The sequence below is a fragment of the Haemaphysalis longicornis genome, unplaced genomic scaffold, assembly GCF_048455015.1.
Source record: "Haemaphysalis longicornis isolate Haplotype H1 unplaced genomic scaffold, Haemaphysalis longicornis Haplotype H1 scaffold_1, whole genome shotgun sequence".
Classification (NCBI taxonomy): Eukaryota; Metazoa; Arthropoda; class Arachnida; order Ixodida; family Ixodidae; genus Haemaphysalis; species Haemaphysalis longicornis.
Window position 1 is genome coordinate 7478988 of NW_027526203.1, and position 22431 is coordinate 7501418.

Consider the following 22431-nt stretch of genomic DNA (forward strand, 5'->3'; position numbering starts at 1 on the left):
CGATTTGTTTGTAGCCGTTGCCCGATGGCTCAAACGGGTCTGATAAGCAACAAAACGTTCTTAGAAAAGTACAGGGACAACAAAAGTGAGCATCTTTCTTCCATAAAGGTTAATTACTGTACCACAGTAAAAAACGGCAGCGGCAATAGCTGGCGAGCGCCCCAAGGAACGGCCCGTGCAACCGCGGTACCGTTTTCGAAGAAGGCGCAGTGGCGCCCCTGGCGGCGGTAGACGCGCTTTGCTTCAGCCCGAACGCTGCAAAGCGCTCCCGTTCGCGCCACTGGATCAAGACATTCTAGTTCACTGTAGCCGTAGCCAACCAAAACACATGTTATAGGCCGCCATTTTGAACAGTGCTCTGCTAATTCCATATCGAATCGGCAGTACAAGTGCACCGACTTGGTGCTGATGATGATGATGATGATTTCACGTTTAATGGCGCAAGGCCGACAAAGGCAAAGAGCGCCATGACGATCGTGAATGAGATGAGAAAAATTTGTAATAAAGGCACTAGATTAAAAATTTTCTAAGAAAAATGGTGTATAGGGCCATGTTAAAACATAATGAGTATACTAAGAGAAAGGGTGCCTACATAGGGTGACATAAAAACATAGTGAATGCAGGCACCTAAGGTGTAAAGCCTCAGGTCCCGCCATTGTTTTGCAACACATCATGAGCACAGGTGAGGTTATGGGCAGTAAGATATGTGTTTTAAGAAATCTACGTCTGCAAGGTAGCTAAAAACTTTTTTGTAAGAGAACGTGGGATGGTCTGCAAGAAATAATGAAGGGTGCAAGGGGATATTATGTGTGTAAACTTTATTAAAGTGACGTTTCCTTTCAATGTTGCACATCTTGCATTCAATAAGCACATGGACAGATAGCTGCCCTTCACATCGATGACACCGTGGCTTGTTTGTGTCAGTCAACAGGTATGAATGTGTGATGTGTGTGTGGCCAATTCTAAGTCTGCATAAGGCCACTTCTATTGATCTAGCATGTTTCTCAGAAGGAGGTTTTTCAATTTTAGGTTTAATGACATGTAATTTGTTGCTTATTTTTTTATCCCACTGTTGTTGCCAGTGCTCTCGCAGCTTCCTCCTCACATAAGGTTTGAGGTCTTGATATGGAACCAGCTTAATATCAATGCTTTCACGAAGGGCAGCAGCTGCAGCACTTTGGTCAGCGGCTTCATTTCCAGCAATGCCACAGTGGCCCGGAACCCAGCACACTGTGACAGCAAGCTTGAGACTATAAGCCGAGTACAGAGCTCTTACACAGCATTAAAAGTTGGGTTTTTACTAGCCTTCAGAGATGAAAGCTTTGAACAACACTCAGCGAGCCTGTGTATATAACTGAGCTCTTAATTTTGTTTTGGAGAATGTGGTTCAAAGCTAGCAGGATACCATATGCCTCTGCAGTAAATATACTAGTGTTCCTGTTCATTGTTTTGGACAAAGTGAATATGGGGCCCATTGCAGCACAAGACACCGCTGCAGAAGTCTTCGAGGCATCTGTGTAGAATTCAGCTGCCTTGTAGTTGTCCCTGAGTGACAGAAAGTGCTGAGTAATAACAAAGTTTGGCACATTTTTCTTTTGCAGTTCTCTGAAAGACATGTCACACTGAATTGGGCAAATGTCCCACGGAGCAACCAACTCATTAATGGAGGTGCAGTAAACTTCAGCAAGAGGAACTTGTAGGTCCTTTGAGAGGCATGACACTGCCAAAGGGAAGGGTGGTGCTATGGATGGTCGATTTTCAAAAAGTTTATTATTAGTGTTATTTTTCATAATTGCGTTCAAAGGGTGTTCCTTCATAGAAGTAATCTTTGCAGCATACATCAGAGCTGTGTAAGTGCACTGGTACTCCAAGGACCACTGATTAGATTCAACGTGAAGGGATGGAATGGGGCTTGTTCGATATGCACCTGTTGCCAAGCGAAGCCCCAAGTTGTATACTGCGTCCAACATTTTCAGCGCTGTTGTGGTTGCAGACTGGTATACAATACATCCATAATCAATCCTTGACCTTACTAGGCTATTTAGAAGTGAAAGCAGACACTTTGTGCCCGTTCCCCATGACTGATGCGATAGTATCTTTCAAATGTTCATCGTTTTCAGGCATTTCGTTTTTAGTAATTTAATATGCGGTATAAATGTGAGTTTGTGGTCAAGTAAAATACCCAGAAACTTGTGTTCATTTTTTACTGGCATGGGTTGACCTTGTAATGTAATACAAGGAGGGGGATGGATACCACGCCGCCTGGAAAATGCCACAACAGCACTTTTATCAGCATTCAACATAAACCCGTTCTTGTCAGCCCATGTAACCAGTCTGTTGACACTTAATTGGATTTGGCGTTCACATATCGAGGAATTACAGGACTTAAAACTAACTTGAATGTCATCAACATAAGTGGAGTATGAGACAGTTCGTGGGAGAACATTTTTTAGTGAACTCATTTTAACAAGAAAAAGTGAGCAGCTCAGCACTCCCCCCCTGGGGTACACCATTTTCTTGAACAAAGGTTCTAGACAGCACGTTACCCACACGAACACGAAATGTGCGATCAGAGAGATAGTCCTTAATAACGTTGAGCATATTACCAGTAAGGCCAAATGACTGCAAATCTAGCAATATACCGTATCGCCATGTTCTATCATACGCCTTCTCCATGTCAAAGAACACAAAGAAGCAGTGTTGCTTATGGATGAAGGCGTCTTTCACATATGATTCAAATGCAACCAGGCTATCCGTAGTTGACCTTCCAGACCTGAAGCCTGTTTGATTTTTGTCTAACAGACCATTAAACTCGAGAAAGTACAATAGTCGCCGATTTATCATTTTTTCGAGCAGCTTACATAAACAACTCGTCAAGGCGATGGGTCTGTAACTCGCAGCAAGACAGGATTCTTTTCCTTCTTTTAGAAGCGGTACAACGATAGCCTCTTTCCATGTTCTTGGAAAACGACCTGTTTGCCATATTTTGTTAAACAGAGAGAGTACTGCATGCAGGGTTTCACTGTGTAGGTGTTTGATTATGTCATAGCTGATTCGGTCAGCTCCAGGGGCTGACGTACCACATGTCGAGAGTGCACTCATCAATTCAAGCATGGTAAATGGAGCATTGTATCCCTCATTCGAGCGTAGGTTCACACGAAGGGGCTGACGCTCTGCTGCCTTCTTATGCTGTAAAAATGTTTGTGTATAATGTGAAGAACTGAATACATGTTCAAAGTGTTTCCCAAGAGCATCTGCTTGATCTTTTACAGAGTTACCCACACTACTTACTAGGGGAATAGGACGACTCTTGTATCCTTTTAGCTTCATTATTCTAGTCCAGACTTTCCTAGAATCCGTATAAGAATTTATAGATGATATAAACCTGTCCAACTTTCGTTTTTTGCAATACGTCGCGTACGCTTCCCTTTAGCTTTTGCCTGCTTAAACTTGAGAAGGTTGTCGGCCGTGGGATAGCGGCGTAAAAGTGCCCACGCCTTGTTCTGTTCAGACCGTGCACGCGCGCAGTCCTCATTCCACCATGGTCTGGGTTTTGGGAGAGTTTTAAAAGTAGTCTCTGGAATGCTTTTCTGAGCAGAGTCAAGAATGTGGGCTGTAATCAGTGAACTTGCTGCTTCAACATCTAAATGGCATATTGTTGTAGGGGGTAGCCTGGAAAGTTCTTTGTATGTTTTCCAGTCAGCTGCTTGTAATTTAAATGTTCGAAGTGGTTCTGTGCCTTGAGAGTCATTGTTTACAGCCGTTAGTTTTGCAGGAAAATGATCACTGCCATACGGGTTATTAAATACACTCCATTCAAGCATAGGCAGTAAGATTGCAGAGCCAATTGCAAGGTCTATTGCTGAGTATGTGTGGTGTGTGGAGGTGTAATATGTGGGGCATTTCTAATTAAGGATGCAACATCCGGATGTCGTGACAAACCTTTCAATGAGTCGCCCTCGAGCATCGGCTCGCACAGATCCCCAGATGGGGTTGTGAGCATTAAAATCACCGGCTATGATGTAAGGTTCAGGTAGTTCATTGATTAGGTTTTCAAATTCGACATTGGAAAGGCGATAGTCGGGTGAAATGTAGAGAGAGCAAACTGTCACTAGTTTGCCAAAAACTATGGCTCTGACAGCTACAGCTTCGAGTGACGTCTGTAGCTGGAGGTACTGACAAGCCACAGATTTTTGGACTACTACTGCCACACCACCAGACGGCTGGATGCAATTTTGTCTGTCCTTACGGTAAACAATGTACTGTGTTAGGAAGTTTGTTTGTGGTGGGCGCAGGTGTGTTTCTTGGAGACACAGTATTTGCGGTTTATGATTGGTGAGGATGTCATAAATATCGTCTAGATTTCTAAACAACCCCCTACAATTCCAGTACATAACACTTTCAGCAACCATGAAAATCAGCAAAAGAGAAAAAAGGATCATGTTCTGGATCATGTTTCTTCCCCTCTTTTTAGCAGGCCGGGTTTCGGGGCCCTTCTGAGCAGGTTCACTTAGGTTGTGGGTCATTTCCAGGGGCAACGACTTTACTGGCCTTTGGTTTGGTTGGTTTGCCACGACCTGTGGCACCGCGGCGCTCCTGTGATGCCTCAGGAGCAGACGTACCGTATTTATTCGAATATAGGTCGACCTTTTTTTTCCGAAAATGTGCTTAAAAATTGAGGGTCGACCTATAATCGTGACCGAAGAACCTCGACCTATAGTTGTGATCAAAAATGGCGAGCGCACCGAGCGATCCGTTTCTCCGTCGCGTCCGGCGCTCCTATATTTGAGGCGGCAGCGCGGAGCATCTAGAACAAAGACAGGCAAGAAAATATGGGAAAAAATAACAAAACAATCAGCGTAAGAAAACCACCCACAGTCACTGCCGGCTATCGCGCATTACCTGCGGCCGAACTATAGTGCCTAGTATATTCTAGGCACTATAAGCGAGCTGACGTATTGGCTAGAGAGCCAGATTGGCTTGGCTTGGTGTCTTCGGAGCCGTGGTAGCGGCTAGCGCGAGGTGGGGGTAAAGGTGACTTTCGCCACCTAGCGTAGCCACCTCGTGAACGAACGGCGTTGCCTGCTTCGCTCACTGTCTCTACTATCTCCCGTTCTCCGTTTCATGCGCTTTCTTTGTGTTTGCTTCGTTGTGATTTCCGCACATAACGTTTTTCTCGTGCGCATTTCGCGATGTCACGTCGGACTTTAAGCGGCGGGTGATCCTGTTTGCTGAGAACTTGAACAACTGCGCCGCTCAGCGAGAGTTAGACGTTAATGAAAAGCTGATCAGGGGATGGCGGAAACAGCGGGACGAACTTTTTGCTTGTAGGGGACTGCGTCGTGCGTTTCGTGGCCCTACAATTGGAAGGCACGATGCTCTCGAGAAAAAACTCCGGCTGCCTGTGGAAGAGGAGCGTGCGATATTCAGACCAAAGCTCAACAGTTAGCGCTGCGAGGCAGGATTGGCCGTTCAGCCTTCAAAGCCAGTCGGGGGTGGGGGTGGGTAATGAACTGCGGCGCATGCGGCGCAAGTTCCGACGACGACGCAGTGTGTGGCTCCAACCAGTGAGGTGACAGCGTTGTAAATAAATGGGAGTTTTAAAAAGTTTCCTCAAGTTTTTTCTTAAAAGTATGGGTCGACCTATAATCGAATATATTATTTTTTTTTTCGGCGACTTCAATTTTTAGGGGGTCGACCTATAGTCGTGCTCGACCTATTTTCGAATAAATACGGTACTTGGAGAGACATCCATGGCCTCAACCGCGGTTTCTGAAGTTGAAAGATTGTCAGAACCAGACTTTGTGCTAGAGGCCGTGGCCGCAGCACTGGGCACAGCTGGAACAGCAGTAGCCACAGGAGCAGTCTTCTGCTGTTGCACAGGTGCCGGAGACGAGGCCAGGTCAACATCGCTGACCTGGACAGGAATCGTGCTGGCGGCCTTTCGCCCAGCACTAGGTAGGAGTGCAGCAGCAGAAGCCACGGTAGCGACTTTCTGCTGCTGAGTGGGGGGCTGCCACGGGACCAGGTCAGCCTCGCTGTACTGGGTGCCCGCATCTACCAGACGACGCCCCACCCCCCGGCGAGCTGCGTCTGCGTAACTTTTGCCCAATAGCAAGACATGCTTCAGGCGTGCTTGTGGGAACGTTAGGTTCTCAGTGACTTTCATTTGGATTATTTCTTTTTCTTTTTTGAATGATGGACATGCACGTGAGAAGGCAGAGTGTGGTCCACTGCAGTTTGGGCATTTCACCTGTTGCTTGTTACAATCGTCACTAGTGTGGTCAGTGCTTGCGCAGTGAGCACAGATGGATCGGCCACGGCACGACAGAGTTCCATGGCCATACTTCTGGCACTTGAAACACCTTCGCGGATTAGGTATGTATGGACACACTGGACAAGAAATAAATGCAGCATGGACTGATTCGGGAAGTGTTGGACGGTTGAAAGTCAAAACAATGTGCTTAGTTCGGATTTCCTCACCTGCGCGACGTATAGTTATCCTCCGCACAGCTGTTACGCCTTGGTCTTTGAGCCCTTCGAGGAGACGGTCTTCATTCTCATGAAGTAGTTCTCGTTCAGAGATGACGCCTTGGGTTGTGTTTAGGCTACGATGTGGCGTGACCGCCACTTTTAGTTGAGCCAGGGTGTCCTGTTTCAGGAGGTTTTCACTTTGGTTTTTTCTTTGTACTTCTACCAGCAGGTCACCTGAGGCAAGTTTTTTTGCATGGTAGTCTTTCCCAACAATGTTCTCGAGGCATTTTGCCATGAGGAACACCGATTTTTTTGCTAGGGGTGCATTTTCTTCTTCAGAGTGTACCACAAGGTATTTGTTAAAGGTTTCGAAAGGTGGAGCTGCTCTGATGCTAAGTACTTCGGTGCGGCCCCTTTTCAGGGACCGATCAGGTTTTCTTGGGATGGAAAAAGAAGCCATAAATACATGGTGTACATTCAGTAGCAAGGCCGGCTGCCCACCACCGAGCCCAACAAGGGAACGTGACTTAACACGCTAGCCGTACCTTGCCACTATAATCCTATGCTCGGGATCGAGGGTGACGTCTTTGCACAGGATTAACCCTCGCCGCCTGGAAAAACTTAGAAATAAGGAAGGAATGAGATGACAGGACAGTGTTAGGAAAGGAAATAGGAAAGAGAAAGAGCTGAGAGGAGGACAGGAAAAGGCGACTGGCTGATTCCCCCCGGGCGGGTTAGACCGGGGGCACCGTCTGCGAGAAGCGGGGGCCGAAGTGGCGTGTTGCCGCTGCTGGGGGGCCGTAAAGGTCCAAAACAACCCCAACTTTGGCTCAGCCACCAGGTTCTCCTTTTCTCAGGACACGGCAAAGCCACGCACAGCCGGGACGTGGGTGGGTCCAACCCACATGTGCTCGGGTCCGTGGTGTTGCAAGACACCAAGTGCCTACGGCAGTAGGCACCCCTGCGGAGCTCGGGACCGTGGTGGCGCTACTCACCAAAACACCTTGAGTACACAAGGTGCCCCCTGCGGGGCACCGACTTGGTGCTGCTATGCTGACAGTGGTGTCATTTTAGTGCCTCATTTTAACCCTTTGAGGGTCGAATTTTTTTTTTTTAAACTTTCCCTGGTGGTCAAATTAGTTTATTGCGGATTTGGAATGTACAAAATGTCTGAAGTCTGGATTAAATGCTAAAAAATTATCAGGAACAGTATTTTGGGGTCAGCATCACTTAGAACTGAAAAATGTTCAACAGTATTTCAGAGTGTGGTATTCCTTGAAACACGGGTCTACGCACAGTGCCTTATCGCAGTCTGCACGCATAAAGCGCATGTCCGAAAATGAGCTGTCTTCTTCCGAAGAAAGACTGTCTTCCGATTCAGAGTCGGTGAAAGGAGCAAACTCAGAGTCAGAAGAGTCATCGCGGTCGGTGTCATCAGAGCGGGCAGTTCATTGGGCCATATCGCCACTTTGCCGTGCATCTGAAGAACTCGAAGGCAACCCAGTAAACGAGGAGAGCGAGAATAACTCATGCGCGCCGGTGATAAACAAGCTAATAGCAGCGCCAATATAGATAGAAATCAACTTCCGCCGCCCCTGATAGCGAGCGCCGATCAAGTTTCGCGCGCTTCCGATGCGATCACGTGGCGAAACTGAAACCACGAAACGCGTTGACACGTACAGACGCCGTAACGCGCCGAAGCCAGACAGTTCTGTTTTTCACCGCAAGAAGGTAGCACAATCAAATTTCAAACACTTCTTGTAAGTCCCAGGAGGTGGCAGCACCTCCCAGGGAGCATGCATCGTTAATATGGCGCGAAATTTCAAACGGATGCTCGATATCGTACCCGTACGGCAAAGACCTTGCGGGACGGAAAACCGTCGCAGTACACGTACGGCAAAAACCCTCAAAGGGTTAACGAAGGTGTGATGGTGGCCGAGAGCTTGTCGCACCTCTAGTCAAGGCAACAACTTGGCACTGATGATAGAAACGTCCACTTTGGCGGGGTTTTGCCACAAGCTTGCAATGACAACTCAGAAAGCTCGACTGAAAAGCTTGGGCTTTGGTTGCCTATTCGGGAGCGCCAAATAATTCAAAAGATATCGCCGTGATCACAAATAACTCCATGCAGCGGGATAAAATTTACAGTCTCTGCAAGGCCCGCTTGTTGAAAGCGTGATTTGGATTGAAGCGAATAACGAATAGAGAGACATTAAATACAATATTCAACAACCCCGAATATTTGCCCATCCCTGCCCCCTTCCATTCCCTCCAGCATAGCATGACAAAGTGCCCGAGCACCTGCACTCCCTGTTGGCCCCTCTCTGACAAGTGCTGTGGAAGGCGCCTCTCACAGCCTGAGCAGTCACTCAAAGAACTTCGACTCCTCAACCACAAGACGAGTCCCCTTTCAGGGGATTACCAAGTCAACAGACATTGCCTCCGGGACAAGCTGGGAATAAACAAGTATGAAAATGTAATTTAGCCACCAGATTCTGCCGACTGCATTTTCACTGACAACAAGCCCCATTGCTGCCGATCCCGAGGTCCTGACCTGGCTTACATTTACTTCAGCATGCTTCAACAGAGCCGTATTACCTTTATAGGGCACGAGGACACAGGGTCCAGGTGCAAATACCAACATGATTGTGCGACGGAATCTGGGGGTTCAGGACAAATACTTGTCTCATGTGCTCACTCTGTGCCGTTATCTTGCGTGCCAAACAACTGTGCTTCGCTATTGCCAACTATACTTGGGGACAACTTTTAAGAATGGCAATGGAAGTCGCCCCTGCACCTCATGCATGCAGCCAGCTGTCACTCTGCGCGGTGCAAAAAGTGCCTTACTGCGATTATTTTGAACGTGACACAAGGCGTTTCCGTGATTTCACGCACTTTATATTCTTTTAAATTCCTACAGCGACTGCAAAAAAACTAGATGTGAAAAAGGAGATGATGCAAGCATTCAGCGCAAACTTGTTTTAAAACGCACGCCCGCCCACGTGGACATCCGGGTTTGTTGATTCGGCGGAGTGAAACACTACATGAGCTATTGCCGTTCTTAACTTGCACCCGAGTATAGCATGCTTCAGGGTTCTGCAAATACAGCACGCCAGGTTCTTGAACCCCCCCTCCTAAATTTCCTGCCACCCGGTTTTTGAAGTGAAGTGACCTGAGCCGGCATCAGTTTTCAGCACGGCAACGATTACTGGTTCAGTCAAGCCCGGTGAACACGCAAGGCCTCTGTCGACCTGTTTCCACAGCTGCATTGAGTCGGTGTTTTGCCCCTTCAGCAGCCGACGCATCAGCTGCAAACCGAGGCGATGTACAATGCACAATGCGAGGCGACTGATCTCTTTCTCTAAGCTGAGCCTGAAAATGCAGGAAGGCTGTGCTACACTCCCCCGTGCATTGCATCCCCAGAGGTGTTGCAACAAGTCTCGGCAGGCTGTGGCATGCATGTCGCGACAAGCTGCACCCCGAACCCCGTAACAACCTGCAGTGCCCAAGTGAGGATCGATGTTCTCGCTCGCTGAAAGGCTGCTGCGCTCCATCCTCGCTGCACTATGGACAGCCACTTGTGCCACCGGCTTCTCCCTCTCCCAAGAGACAAGTTTACAAGGCACACACAAGTAAAGAGAACACCCCCCCCCCCCCACCTTCTTCGAGTGAAGAGGCCCCTCTCACTCACCATGAGGCAGCCGGGCCACAATGAGCTCCTCAGGCGTCTCCTCCTTCAACAGCACCTTGCCAAAGTGGGCACTGGGGGGCTCTGTGTCCGCCAGGGGAAGCACAGGAGACCCCTTCCTCCTCCTCTGCCCCCCCTTCTTTCCCCCCTCTGCTGCGCCACTGGACAGGCTGCAATGTGGTGGTGGCAAAGGGTGAGCTTGTGGGAACAAATGAACTTGTCCATGGATCTCGTTCAGCAACATCATGTCGCATGATAGCGCAGCTGGAAATGCGCTTCGTGCCATGTGCACTGCTTCTAGCGCACAGTCCTAAAAGGAATTCTTGGTAAAGCTGTCTGACCAAGAGAAGCCCCACCAAAGGGATCGCAGTCACCAAACAGTAGGGCACAAGACGCAAGTGCACATTCAACACACCGACTTCTGCGCAATCCCCTCGAAATGCCCGTAGAGGTCATGTGGACACCTTCCCACATCGGTTTAGGGGGTAATGAGGTGGCCCACACAGGAGCTCAAGATCTTATTTCCCGAGCAAGCCCTTCTGTTACCCCTAACCACAGAGCGCAATCCACTCGAGATAGCCTTATTACGTAAGCAGCTATCACCGCGCACTACCCCCTCTTCCACCAGAAATAACCCCCAGCCCACTCCTCACTTACAAGGGAAGAACGCTTGTGGCACCTCCTTCAAGCCAATACCCTTCCATGGCGCGCACACCTTCATCGCATATACCCCGATCAGTACCCATCCCCCTTACGCCATTGCGGAGATGTCGACACCACCTGCCACACTGTGGGCGTGCCCCCGAAAGCCCTTACCATTACCCCTAAACCCCTCTGTTGATCAATGGGAGGCAGCGTTGGGCGGTTCTGACCCCGGGGTCCAGAAAGCCCTGGTGGAACGTGCTGCCGAAGTCATCGCTGGGCTGCACCCAGTGGTCACCACCCACCCCTAAATTGCATACTGCAATAAAGTTTATTCCTCCTCCTCCTCCAAATAATGTGCACTTGGGAAGTTCTGCAGAGCTGCACCTTCACCCAAGCTGTACACTTACAAGCATTCACTCAGGGATTTTTGAAGCACTGCAGAAAAGCACTACGTTGAATGCATGCTCCAAGCTTAAGCTGCTCTTGATCTCTGGCACTGTTAACCGAGAAAAAAAGATGGACAAAGGTGCTCCACACTAGCACGGAACATGGGAAAGTGGTGTGCTTTGAGTGCTCCCCTGTCACAATTTAGAGAACACTGTCAGAACCCGGTCTCTGAATCCCCACCCACTGACCCTAGAAAATGCTCACAATACTTACCCCCGACCCATGCAGGGAAGCCCCCTGTGTGTCCCAGATGAGAAGGCACTGCTGCGAAGTGGGGCCCCACAGCACCCTTGCCTGCCAAACCCCAACATCCCCCAACCCGGAAGGGAAGAAAGCTACTCACTCGATAGCCTGGTCCCTGGGGCGCTTGCGAGTGGTCAGCAGCCGCAGGCATTGCTCGGCCTTGGCTGGAGCAAGGAGAGAAGGGGACGCTGGCAACGGTTGCTGATACATACGTGTCAGGCCACGAGTAGAGGCCACAGACTCCCCTTCATAACGGGAATCACAGACTCCTAATAATGCGACAGTACAGCAACTCCTCCACAGTTAACGCATGCAGGGGTGTAGTGACCCCATTCCCCATTCATTCCTCTAGTCTCCCCTTCCTTAGTTCCAACCCTCCTCCCCGGTGTGCTGTGCGCTCCCCAACTCCCTCTCGGACGCCAGCCCCACACATGCTTCGCGCGGCACCTGGGCACATCAGGCAGCTCTCGGCTACGGAGGACGAGTGCATGTGCAACGCTATCCTGCCACCAGTGCTCTCTGATCAAGTCCAGAGGGGGCAGCACCTGTCAGACTTCCGAGCAGAGCATTTCTTCAGTGGCAATGCAGAGCAGGCGTGATTATGGGCAGAAGAAACTTTATTGCTCGCACAACTGACATCACTGCCGCATTGCCAGTCATAAAGGCCAGTTTTAGTGGCAAACCAATACAGACACCCAGGTTAATCAACAATTTCACTACTTGGCATGCCACCATTACCACCCAGCACTGTGGTACCTTCCGCTGTCAAGGGGAAAGGCATGAATGTGTGCTTTTTTGATATGCGACCACTCAGTTAATGCAGTGATCGGATCCACAAGGTTACCTAGCATTAGCACAGTGTGCTTCAGAAGCCTTTACAATGCAGTTGCACAATATGGTGCGTTAGAGTACATTACCGCTCGAGCATATAACCAGTGTTTAACCAGTGCACGTGCAATAAACCCGCAGTACATACATAAACTGTGCATAAACAAAAGGTGGTGGGGGTGCTGCAACGGATGCAACTAGAGCCAGTAAATTATGTTGATGCAAACATTAACCCATAGAAACTGTTCTCAGAGTGGTTAGAGTGGGGGCTTGGGCACAAACACAAGACCATAGGGAAAACATTTCCTCCAGGAGAATGGTTACAATGTGTGCAAATTCACTGAGATAAAGGAACATTAATACAAAGCGGCGAAGGTGTACAAACAGGAGATGGCCCCAGAGTAAGGCGCCAGTTTCTACAGCTGATAAGATACGAGCGAACATCACAGGACAGTGCCCCAAAAGAAGCAAACTTGTCCCGTGCACTCTCCCATCGTGGGCTCGCCAAAGAGCGACACCAGAAGACAATCACCTCTGAGGGCGGCAGCCTTCTTGCGGTAGAGTACCCAGAGGCCCGTGATCAGCTTGGCCGACAGGCGCAGCGAGTAGCGCTCCGAGTACACGGCCGCTGGCAGGAGGCGGCCGTGGGACAGCGACCGTGCAAGCTCCTCCCTGCAGCAATTGGAGGGGGAGACTGCTCTGCGTGGCCACAAATCTGGCATCTCTGACCATACTTGCACGTGGCTTGTTTTTGTTACAGCTGGAAGTAATCGTTTCGTGAAACATTGGGTGTACTCGACAAACGGGGTCATGTAAGGTAATGTCACTTACGCTAATCGGCCAGTATCATGTGAGACAACCCCAAAGAGACGGACTGCTTTGCAGCTATAAGCAGCCCCGGGTGCACAGTACCAACAGCAGTACGCACTGGTACTTCCCACCCTTCTCACTGCTATAAAAATGAATGTGCATTACATTTAAGCGAAAATAGCTCGTTCGGCAAGCTTATAAGCGCTGCCTAACCTGTGTTTGCTTTTTCCGGCCTCAGCCAATCGCACACCTGTGCATATTACCTCATAGGTTCTGTTGCGGGAAATGAGCTAGTGAGTCGCACGGCCATTCCCTTTTTTCCTAAGTAGACAGCTTATTTGAGCGAATTTTGTGTTAAAAGTAGTGTCGGTATGAATCAATCTTTTGAATGAACCAAACTTGTGTCTTGTTTAACGGGATGTAACGGGGCAGCAGCAGCAGTGAATGGGCTCACGCCAGATTGGACAGGGAGACCGAGAGGAGCGAGGAGTTCTTGATCTTCTTGGGCGAGGTGGCAGCCAGCCTGCAGGGGGGGGAGAAGAGTAGAGGAGGGGAAAAGTCACATGGTTGGCTCTGGTGGTACGAGAAAACGCTTTGTGGCCAAAGAAAACCACCCATGTGAGGAAACCCTCCCAAGAGAAAGGCACTGTGGCCACAAGTGCAATTTCAAGCTTTACGACTTATTGGTTAACAACAAGAAGCCCTTTAAACTTCACTCAAGCTCGGCCTGTCTTGAGAGCTATATTGATGCTTCTATTTCGTTTTCAATGCATTTATCGTTTATTATGTTATTATTTTTATGTATAACTACAGTGAAACATATTTCGTAGTCTTGCTTTGTATACTTTGAGGACCATCCACATTTAAGATAGCTGTTCTTTTTTCTTTTCTTGCCGCATGTTTCTGCTGTTTGTGTAGACTACGAGTATGCAAAATCTGCAAGCCCAGCTGCTATGGTCCCGAGAAGAGACTGGCAGTATTGAAACTAAAACAAATAAATAATAAAATTTAATGCAGCTGCTTGGTGGGCATACATGAGGACTTGTCTGTGCAGCGACAGGAGCATGCTATGTTCGCGGGAGTTCGATCATGCATGCAGCCACTTCAAGTTCAGAATGGTTCGGGATTAGTGATGACGCTTTGCGAGGAAGGAGCTCACTCGTGGGGCGCCTGACGCGCCTGAAAGAGGCACAAAAAAGACAGGCCTCAGTTGTTGCTACTGCCCTCTCAGATATGGCGATGACACTTTTCCGCAAGCACACAGCCAAACGAACTGAGGGTCCGTGAGCTCTTTCGCCCCAAAGTCGCCAAAGTAGCACCTGCCACTCAATTGCCAACTGCATCGATGGCGCGTTAGGACGCCTCTGAAGCCGTACTGCCATGCTGACAGCACCCTCCGCTGAGCGCAGCAGCGAACTGGACGACGCCACCAGACTGGAGCTCACCTCAGTCGGGGATTTAAAGGTCGACGACAAATTTGATCGGCACTGAAGGCTAGCGGGTACGAGACCCCGACACTGGACGACGTTGCAGACACCTTCACTCAGCCGAAGCGCAATGAAAGTAGCCAGACGCGCGTCGCAGCTCGCACGCATCGAGAGCATGGAGGTTGTTTTTGTTGCCGTAGCGCAAGGTGGCATCAGAGAGACGAAACAATGGAGATTCGAGAAACAAGCGACCTTCGCGAAGCAAGCACCGCGCCACTTGGCCTCCCTTCTCGCAGCCAGGGTGGAGGGGCGAGTGGCTCTGGTTATTTCGACGGGTCCTAAACCACACTACGCTTTTCCGCAAACACCCCAATTATCGGCTCAAAGCGCCGATAAAACCGCTGCACGGTGCCCTAAAAGCCGAAAAACGTGCAACGAATTTCCAAACGTGGGTACTTCCAAACCACCACCCCAGTGACGTCACGCGGTCGAGTTGCGCGCGCCGAGTGTCGTCTGCAACGATCACACCCGAGCGCAGACGCTAAAGTTAGCGTCTGAAATTCAGACAGCAACGAATAAAAAGCGTTCAAACTGATCGTTTGCCCATTTTTGGACACTGATTATGTTGAACTTACAATTTCTCGCTGATTCTCGCATTTCGCGCACTCTATTACGAGTTTTGCGAGTAAAAACGGACTGTGCAAAACATTTTTTAAACGCTGTCAACACATTTTTCTGCGCCTGATGTACTTCGCGGAAAACTGCGTTATCTAATTCGTGCTCTAAATACGATGATTCGGCTTTAGATGGACGCAGTTGCATAGAACATGCTTCTGTCAGGATTATTGTTCCTATATGAACGGTCAGGCACGTACATACGCGCGCAGTCCGGAACTAATTAAGCTTGCAGTTGCAGCTCTTCGCACCTTGCACGCGCAGCTCACCATAGCAGCCCGAACTTTCCCCTTCGTCTGTGGAGGATCGGGTGAGCGTAAAACATCTTGGCCTCTGCAGGAAGACCTGGGTTGAAATAAAACTAAGCTATTATCAACACCATACGGAGAGGAGAGAGAGAGAGAGAGAGAGAGAGAGAGAGAGAGAGAGAGAGAGAGAGAGAGAGAGAGAGAGAGAGAGAGAGAGAATGCGAACACTGCAAAGGTAACGTTGGTTTCAAACTTGTTGCACAACTTCTCTTTACTCAAGCTCCTCCCCCAACAGTTCTTTCCCCCGATTTCGAGTACACCGCTCTCCTTTCAAACAAAAGCGTTGAGTCACAAAAAATGAAAACTAAATGTCTACCCTATATATACCGTTTAGACATTCGTTATAAAGAGTTCATGCCGTCAAATTTTTACTCTCGGCCTATTGAAATCTTGCTTTTTTATTAATCCTCCTCCCAAAGCAAAACAGAAGACTATCGACGTCTGCCTGTTATCCATCGATCCCTCCTTTGGCTTTTATATTCTTGCTAGTGTGAAGCAAAGAACGAGGGTCTTTGGCTTTTTCTTAATTCAAATATCGCAAATAAAGTTTTGGAAAATATCGAATGCACACTGGAGAAGGGAAAAAGAAAGTTGTTTACAAAACCTACAACCTCGAGCGAACCAGCAAAGTGTTTTCAGAAAACAAACATTAATTTGTATTTAATTCGATCGCAACCAAACTACGCCGTTGTGACTTCTGCAGCATAAGATGAAATTCACACGGCTGCTGTTTTAGCACTCATGAATCCGTGAGATTTGCAAGTTTTTTGAACGTGCTTGTATATATATATAACACAGAAATAAGAGTTATATATATGTATGTATTTGTCGTAAAAAAAATCTAGCTGTTCCAGGACTATATTTTTAATTACCACCATTTAGTATACCGAACATTTTCAACGGAAAATTGTCTAACCTCTTTATATCTATAGACTCAAAAATGAAGAGAAAACAATACCCCACCTACACGTCGCTTGATTTAAGTTAAGGGCTCAACTTTGGTTGCATCGTGGTTTGCTTTGACACGAATTAACAAGCGGCGCGGAGGTATTTTTGACATCCTCACCTGATTCACAGCTGTAGCGCATGTACGACTAAATATTAAAGCGCAATAATTTTTACATTTTCCGCCCGAAAAATGATAAGAGGATACTAGATTTTACCAATTATCTCTGCCAGTTCCTTCGCCTAGCTGGTCTTGACGTTTGAGATTGAGGGCAAGACTATAGCGGACGCGACTTACGCTGACTCTCGTCAAAATTTCAGACCACGACCGTCTTTATAAATAGATAATACGAGTTCTTACCTCGTATCTCTTGAGAATAGTGCGCTGTGGCGAAGCTGAAGCCACGAACTGTAGCAGGAAGTCGAGCAGGGAGGCGAGACGGAGTACTTTTCAAACTCACTCAACGGACTCTGCAGGTACGAATGCGCGAATACTGCCAATACAACCACACAACGCCAGCGGTTAGGGCCGTTAGAACGAAATTCAAAACGACCGAGCCAATCAAAATCCGCGAGCTGGTGGCGTCAGGGATAACGGTTACAGTCCCATTTTTGTTATATAATATTCACATAACAGCACTATGCTAGCTTCACAATGCTTTAAAAACGAAGCCTTTTTTTTATTACCTTAAGCGCTTGAGGATTAAATAGATTATATTAAGGGTCACATTACCAACTTGATTTCGGTTTCGATTTCTTTTCAAACTTTCACTTTGGCAGGTACAAAAGGCATTTATGTCAGGGGTTTATGCAGAATTTCGATTTCGGGGGGGTGTCGGTGGGATGTTTGGGGGGGTGTTGTATAAATCCCTGGGCAGGGTGCCTGTGGTTGTGGAATCTTTTTTTGGGGGTGTCGAAGTCCTTCTGGGGAGGTGTTGGGGGGGGGGGTCTGTTAGGGGGGTCTGTATAAATCCCTGATTTATGTGTCATGTTCTCTGGTTTTTATAGGCACATCATTATTGCACATGAGCGTTATGCTTCCTTGACCTCTCCCCAAAACGAGTGAAGACGGCAAGACAAATAATTTCAAGAAATTTCTTGAACTCGCGCCCCGGCCGGTCGTTCGTGTTTTCTCACTAGGCACTGCCAAACCTGAAACGCATGAAAAAAATAATAACCGTGAAAATGAGTGACTGGTCCTTTTAAACGGTATGTAAAGGAATAAGCTATTTTTTTTAATATTCAGGAGTTTTCTTCTTTTTTTATGAATAGTAGTTATTATCTAAGCAGTGGTGTACTATTCTAAGCTAGCAAATGTTTCACCTTTATGTTACCTTCGAAAGCAGTCTCGATTCAGGAATTTCTCGTTTAGTGAATGCTCAGTGACACAAAAAATGACGTTGCACGTTTTCCTGAGAAAACCGCTGAGGGAGTAAAATAGGGAATGAAACCGCCTGGATAGCAAGCAACCAAGAAGCCAAGCATGTATTAACTGCTTTACTAGTCACCCGCCGTAGTGGCTCCTGGGCTTATAGGCGTAGTGTTTTGAACGAGGTCGCGGGTGCGATTCCCGGCCCCGGTGGCCGCTTTTCTGATGGAGGCGAAAAACCAAAACGTTCGTGTGTACGAGATTTCGGCACACGTTGAACATCCCCAGGTGGTGAAAATTAATCCGGAGGCCTCCACTACGGCGCGCCTCATCGCCTGCGTTGCGTCGGCGCATTAAACCCTACAATCAATCAAAGCATTTTAAATGAAAGGGAACACTCACCCTACCTTATAAAGGACAATGGTATGATTCGTGACCACACAAATAGGACATTTCAGTTCTAATATAAAAATACACACTTTGGAAAGCTCGTTTCCATGTTTCCTTACGATTTCACTAGCACAGGCTCATGATAGCCGCAAGCCACCTGTCCCAGCCCACGCGTTTTTTTTTTTTTTTTCTTTTTGACACCCTCGATAATGTCGGGCCTTGTTTCGAGCTTGTTTCGATAATGCTTGTTTCGAGCTTTCTTTTTACTTTTTTTTGTGTGCACCTAAAAACGCAGAAATGGTGGGGAGCTGCTGATGGCATTGGTCTCGGATAAGAATTAATAAATCCACGGCCGAATTACGACCCGTACGCTTTCCGGCAGAACGCTTAAAATACGAAAAAAGTGGTCAAGACATATTCATGTATGTTGCAGACAGGTTCTCACACAGTTTATCGAACGCCATTTTATCCAACGCCGTCTTACCGAAGCATTGCCCGCTTTATCGAAAGTGTGGCTTTCACTGTGATTCTCAGTGTTCATTTTGTTTTACCGGTCATTGCACTAACCTAATCTGCAGATAGTTTCATTCGATATTGTCTCTGCCGTGCATTACATGCAAGAACCTGCCTTTATATGCGTCTTTCCCGCCTTTTCGTTGTTTCCGAGCCCCTTTTTGTTTAATCAGTCTTTTTTTATTTTTTTTTTTCCTTGATCGCTCTCAAGCGCGTATGTTTCTATTTTTATATTTAATTTTTAGGGCCTTTTTTAGGGCGATAGATGAGTAGGGCAGCCGGAGCCTGTTTCAGAAGAGCTCGAGCAGAGCGTTCCAAGAGCGAGCGCCAGATCTCTATGATGATGACACGCGCCGTGCTTCTTCGTCCAACCAAGCCATTTCACCAAATTTGCTCAGGAGAGACGCTACGCTAAGCGCCTGGCGAGGTCTCGCTGGATGGAACACTACGCGTCTTTCGGCGAGAAAACCGGCAGCCACCGAATGTGGCACACGTACCGTGCAATGGTCGGTGAAACGAAGGCGCTAAACACCACCAAGAACATAAGGCTGCCCACGTGCTTCAGGGTCGAGGAGTCTGAGAAAGAGGCGGCCGAAACCGTCTTCCCACAACCACAGACACCGCCGAATCCCAGCGTATACGAACCAAAGCCAGAGAGAGAGAGAGAGAGAGAGAGAGAGAGAGAGAGAGAGAGAGAGAGAGAGAGAGAGAGAGAGAGAGAGAGGAGAGGAGAGGAAGGGGGTGACAGGGAGGAAGTCACCTAGCCTTCCCTGTTAGATGGTGGCCATGAGCCCGTGGGCCCTAGCGGCATCTTCCACCAGCTGGACGAGTAGTTGTAAGTCGGGGTGAGAGCTGAGCAAGGCGGCCTCCCATTGCTATTGAGCCTGATGTTTATAGCTCTATTAGGTGAACGAGGTTTCTGTGAGCATGCCCATATGATGTGTTGTAGGGTGGCTTTGTCTGCACACCACTTGCATCTGTCGGAATACGTGTCTGGATCGGTTGTAGAGAACAGGGTTGGGGAAGGTGTTCGACTGTGTTCGTCTCCACGCATACGACTGCCATCTGTTGAGGGAAGAGTGTGGTGCAGGGTACTTGCGGCGGCTCAACCTGTAGTGGTGCGTAATCTCACGGTACGTGGCCAGCCTGTCTCTGCTCCCCGTGAACGTAGGCCCGATGTCTCCATCGAGGTCAGCCTGGTTGCCGAAATCTCGGGCTGCCTCGTGAGCCAGTTCATTCCCCGGCAAGGACGAGTGCGCTGGTGTCCATACAAGGCGAACATGCCTGCATCCGTCGCCAATAAACTTCGAAAGAATTTTGGCCGCTGGCAGGGGATATTCGTCCTGCCAGGAAGTTTCTTATTGCCGTCTTGGAATCAGACACACTAATTTTGGCTTACGTGCTACCTATTGCGAGCACAATAGCCGCTTCTTCCGCCACCTCAGGGTGCGTCGTCAGGATTGTGCCCGAGGTCATTGAGTTTCCTTGCTGGTCTGCCACGGCTACGGCCGCAGCCTGTAGGTCGTGATAATCCGCAGCATCCACATAGAGGTTCCCGCACAACTGCCGCTAAAGTGCAGGTTCTTCTGTCTTGATGAGGATCTTGGTGCATATTTCGTGGTATGGGAGAACAATGGGTGTATGATCGAGTGCTGTCATCCAGAGAGCATTTGATACCTTGTTGAGTAGCGAAGGGGATGCGCACGGACCTTAGAATTGCGCGGCCAGTCTCGCTGCACGAGAGCCTGTGCAGCTGCGCCATCCTTTGTGCTTCTACTAGCTCTTGCAGGGTATTGTGCACCCGCATTAAGCGCTCCGTGGATGCCGTGACGGGTATTCCTACAGCTTGGCTTTCCGGATGATGCACTGAAGGTTCTCTATTTCTGCTCTTTTGAAGTTCAGAAAAGCCACCAGAGCCAGCGACGAACGAACTAGACCAGGGCAGGAGGGGGTCTGTTAGCCTTCAACCCAGCGTCCGGGCTAATTCCGGTACTAGCGCCATATTCTCCCCTGGTGAGCATGGGGAAACATTGTTGCGTTGTTATTTCTATAGCAACACCACCGCCATGTTGGCCTTAAGGCGTAATTAAAGTCCCTTCATCTGTAAGAGCCGATCAAGGGACTTTATGCGTTATAATTGCCATGACAACGATGCGAGGAGGCGGTGCTTGCGTGGGGGAGATAGGGCGCCTCGATGCACCCTCGCTCCGCTGAGGGTGAGGGCAACCGCGTCGTCTGCTATATAGCGGACCGCCATTTGCTTGCATCCTCTGGACGCGGCGCGCGCGTTTGCTGCGTGACGCGCCTTGATAGTGCTGGTCCCGCTAACAGTGTGGGCTTGATTTGGCTTCACTTTTGATATTGATTCCTTTTCTAGGGTAAATGAACAGAAGAGTAAGGTTCTGCTGAAGGATTCGCTATTTCTAGATGATTAGCGAAGGTATAGTGAATATCTTTCTTTTTTACAATGGGTAACCGCGGCGTGCAACCTCTTGCCGTCGTTGTTATACCGGCACTGAAAACTTGCTGTCGCTGCGTTTACATATGGACATAGCAGAAAGTAGGCGAAGTACACGAAGGAAATGAACTGCTGCATATTCAAGTACGAATGCCCGCACGCTTACGGCCACTGAAAGTATTATGCGCTACTTACATAGGATTGCCTGGCGGCAAACTGTGTCATGCATGCACTGGGCAATATAAACATGATTGATTGATGAGGTTTAGCCGTTTAGCCCGCCTACGCTACACAGATGATGAGGCACGCAGTAGTGAAGGGCTCCGGATTAATTTTCTAAATCTCGAACACACGGGCGTTTTCTCTTTTCGCCTACATCAGAAAAGCGGCCGTCGCGGCCGAGAATCGAACCAGCGTCCTTGGGCTGCAATCTAAACATGAAGACTTACACGGAAGTAGGAACAATCATTTAATACCTTGAAGCACAAATACACTACGCACAAAATGATTACAAACAACACACTCCACTGCTGTTACATAATACATTATGTACAAAATGATACACACTTCACTGCAGTTATAATACAGGTAATGATTATTACGCTCAAATGTTTTCGAACTTGCTTTTTGAGGTTTTGAATTGCGTTCTTAGCATTTGTGTGATGTTCTTAAAGCATGGTGTATCTTGTTTTCATGCCTGCCAATTGTTCCTTCAACTCAGCGCAATCCCTTTGTGTCTCACTAGATGTGAGAGTTTCATTTGTAGAGTTTGGAATTCCGGCATTCAAAGCTTCGACACCTGGGCAGTTGAGTTGGAGGTTGTGCGATGACGTCTCTTGTGATACCGTGTGAGTTGACTCGGGGAGCATTTCCGCTGTCTCTGATGATGCGTAAGGTTCTGCAGCGTGGTTGTTGACCTCTTCATTGGTAGATGTGGGCTCAGGCTGCATTCTGCCTCTGGGTGGCTTTCGCTGCTTTGGAGCAACTGGAAGCAGAAAGAGACGAAAACCAATAATCAAATAAAGCAATAAGTTCAGCGAAAGCTCGGTAATCAAGGAAATGGGAAATCAAGACAAAGAACAAAGCGGAAACAATGCATGACAAGAGTCTTAGCAATTACACTTGTAATAATTAACTAGGGTGAACGATTGTGCCTTTTCCAGTGGAAATGGATTAAGTGGATGCGTGAAGTTAAGGTTGTTGCGTGGGCT

General features: G+C 48.3%; 1 protein-coding gene across 1 annotated transcript in view; it reads right to left on the reverse strand.

Annotated features, from left to right (window-relative positions):
- Positions 1-15562, reverse strand: part of LOC144173716 (uncharacterized) — a 116708-nt gene extending 101146 nt beyond the window's left edge. The window contains exons 1-5 of the mRNA XM_077702331.1: positions 15507-15562; positions 13590-13658; positions 12858-12997; positions 11598-11661; positions 10166-10332 (exon numbers count right to left, since the gene is read on the reverse strand). Of these exons, the coding sequence (XP_077558457.1) occupies positions 10166-10332; positions 11598-11661; positions 12858-12997; positions 13590-13658; positions 15507-15562 (496 nt within the window). The remainder of the gene's footprint in view (positions 1-10165; positions 10333-11597; positions 11662-12857; positions 12998-13589; positions 13659-15506) is intronic.
- Positions 15563-22431: the final 6869 nt, after the last annotated feature.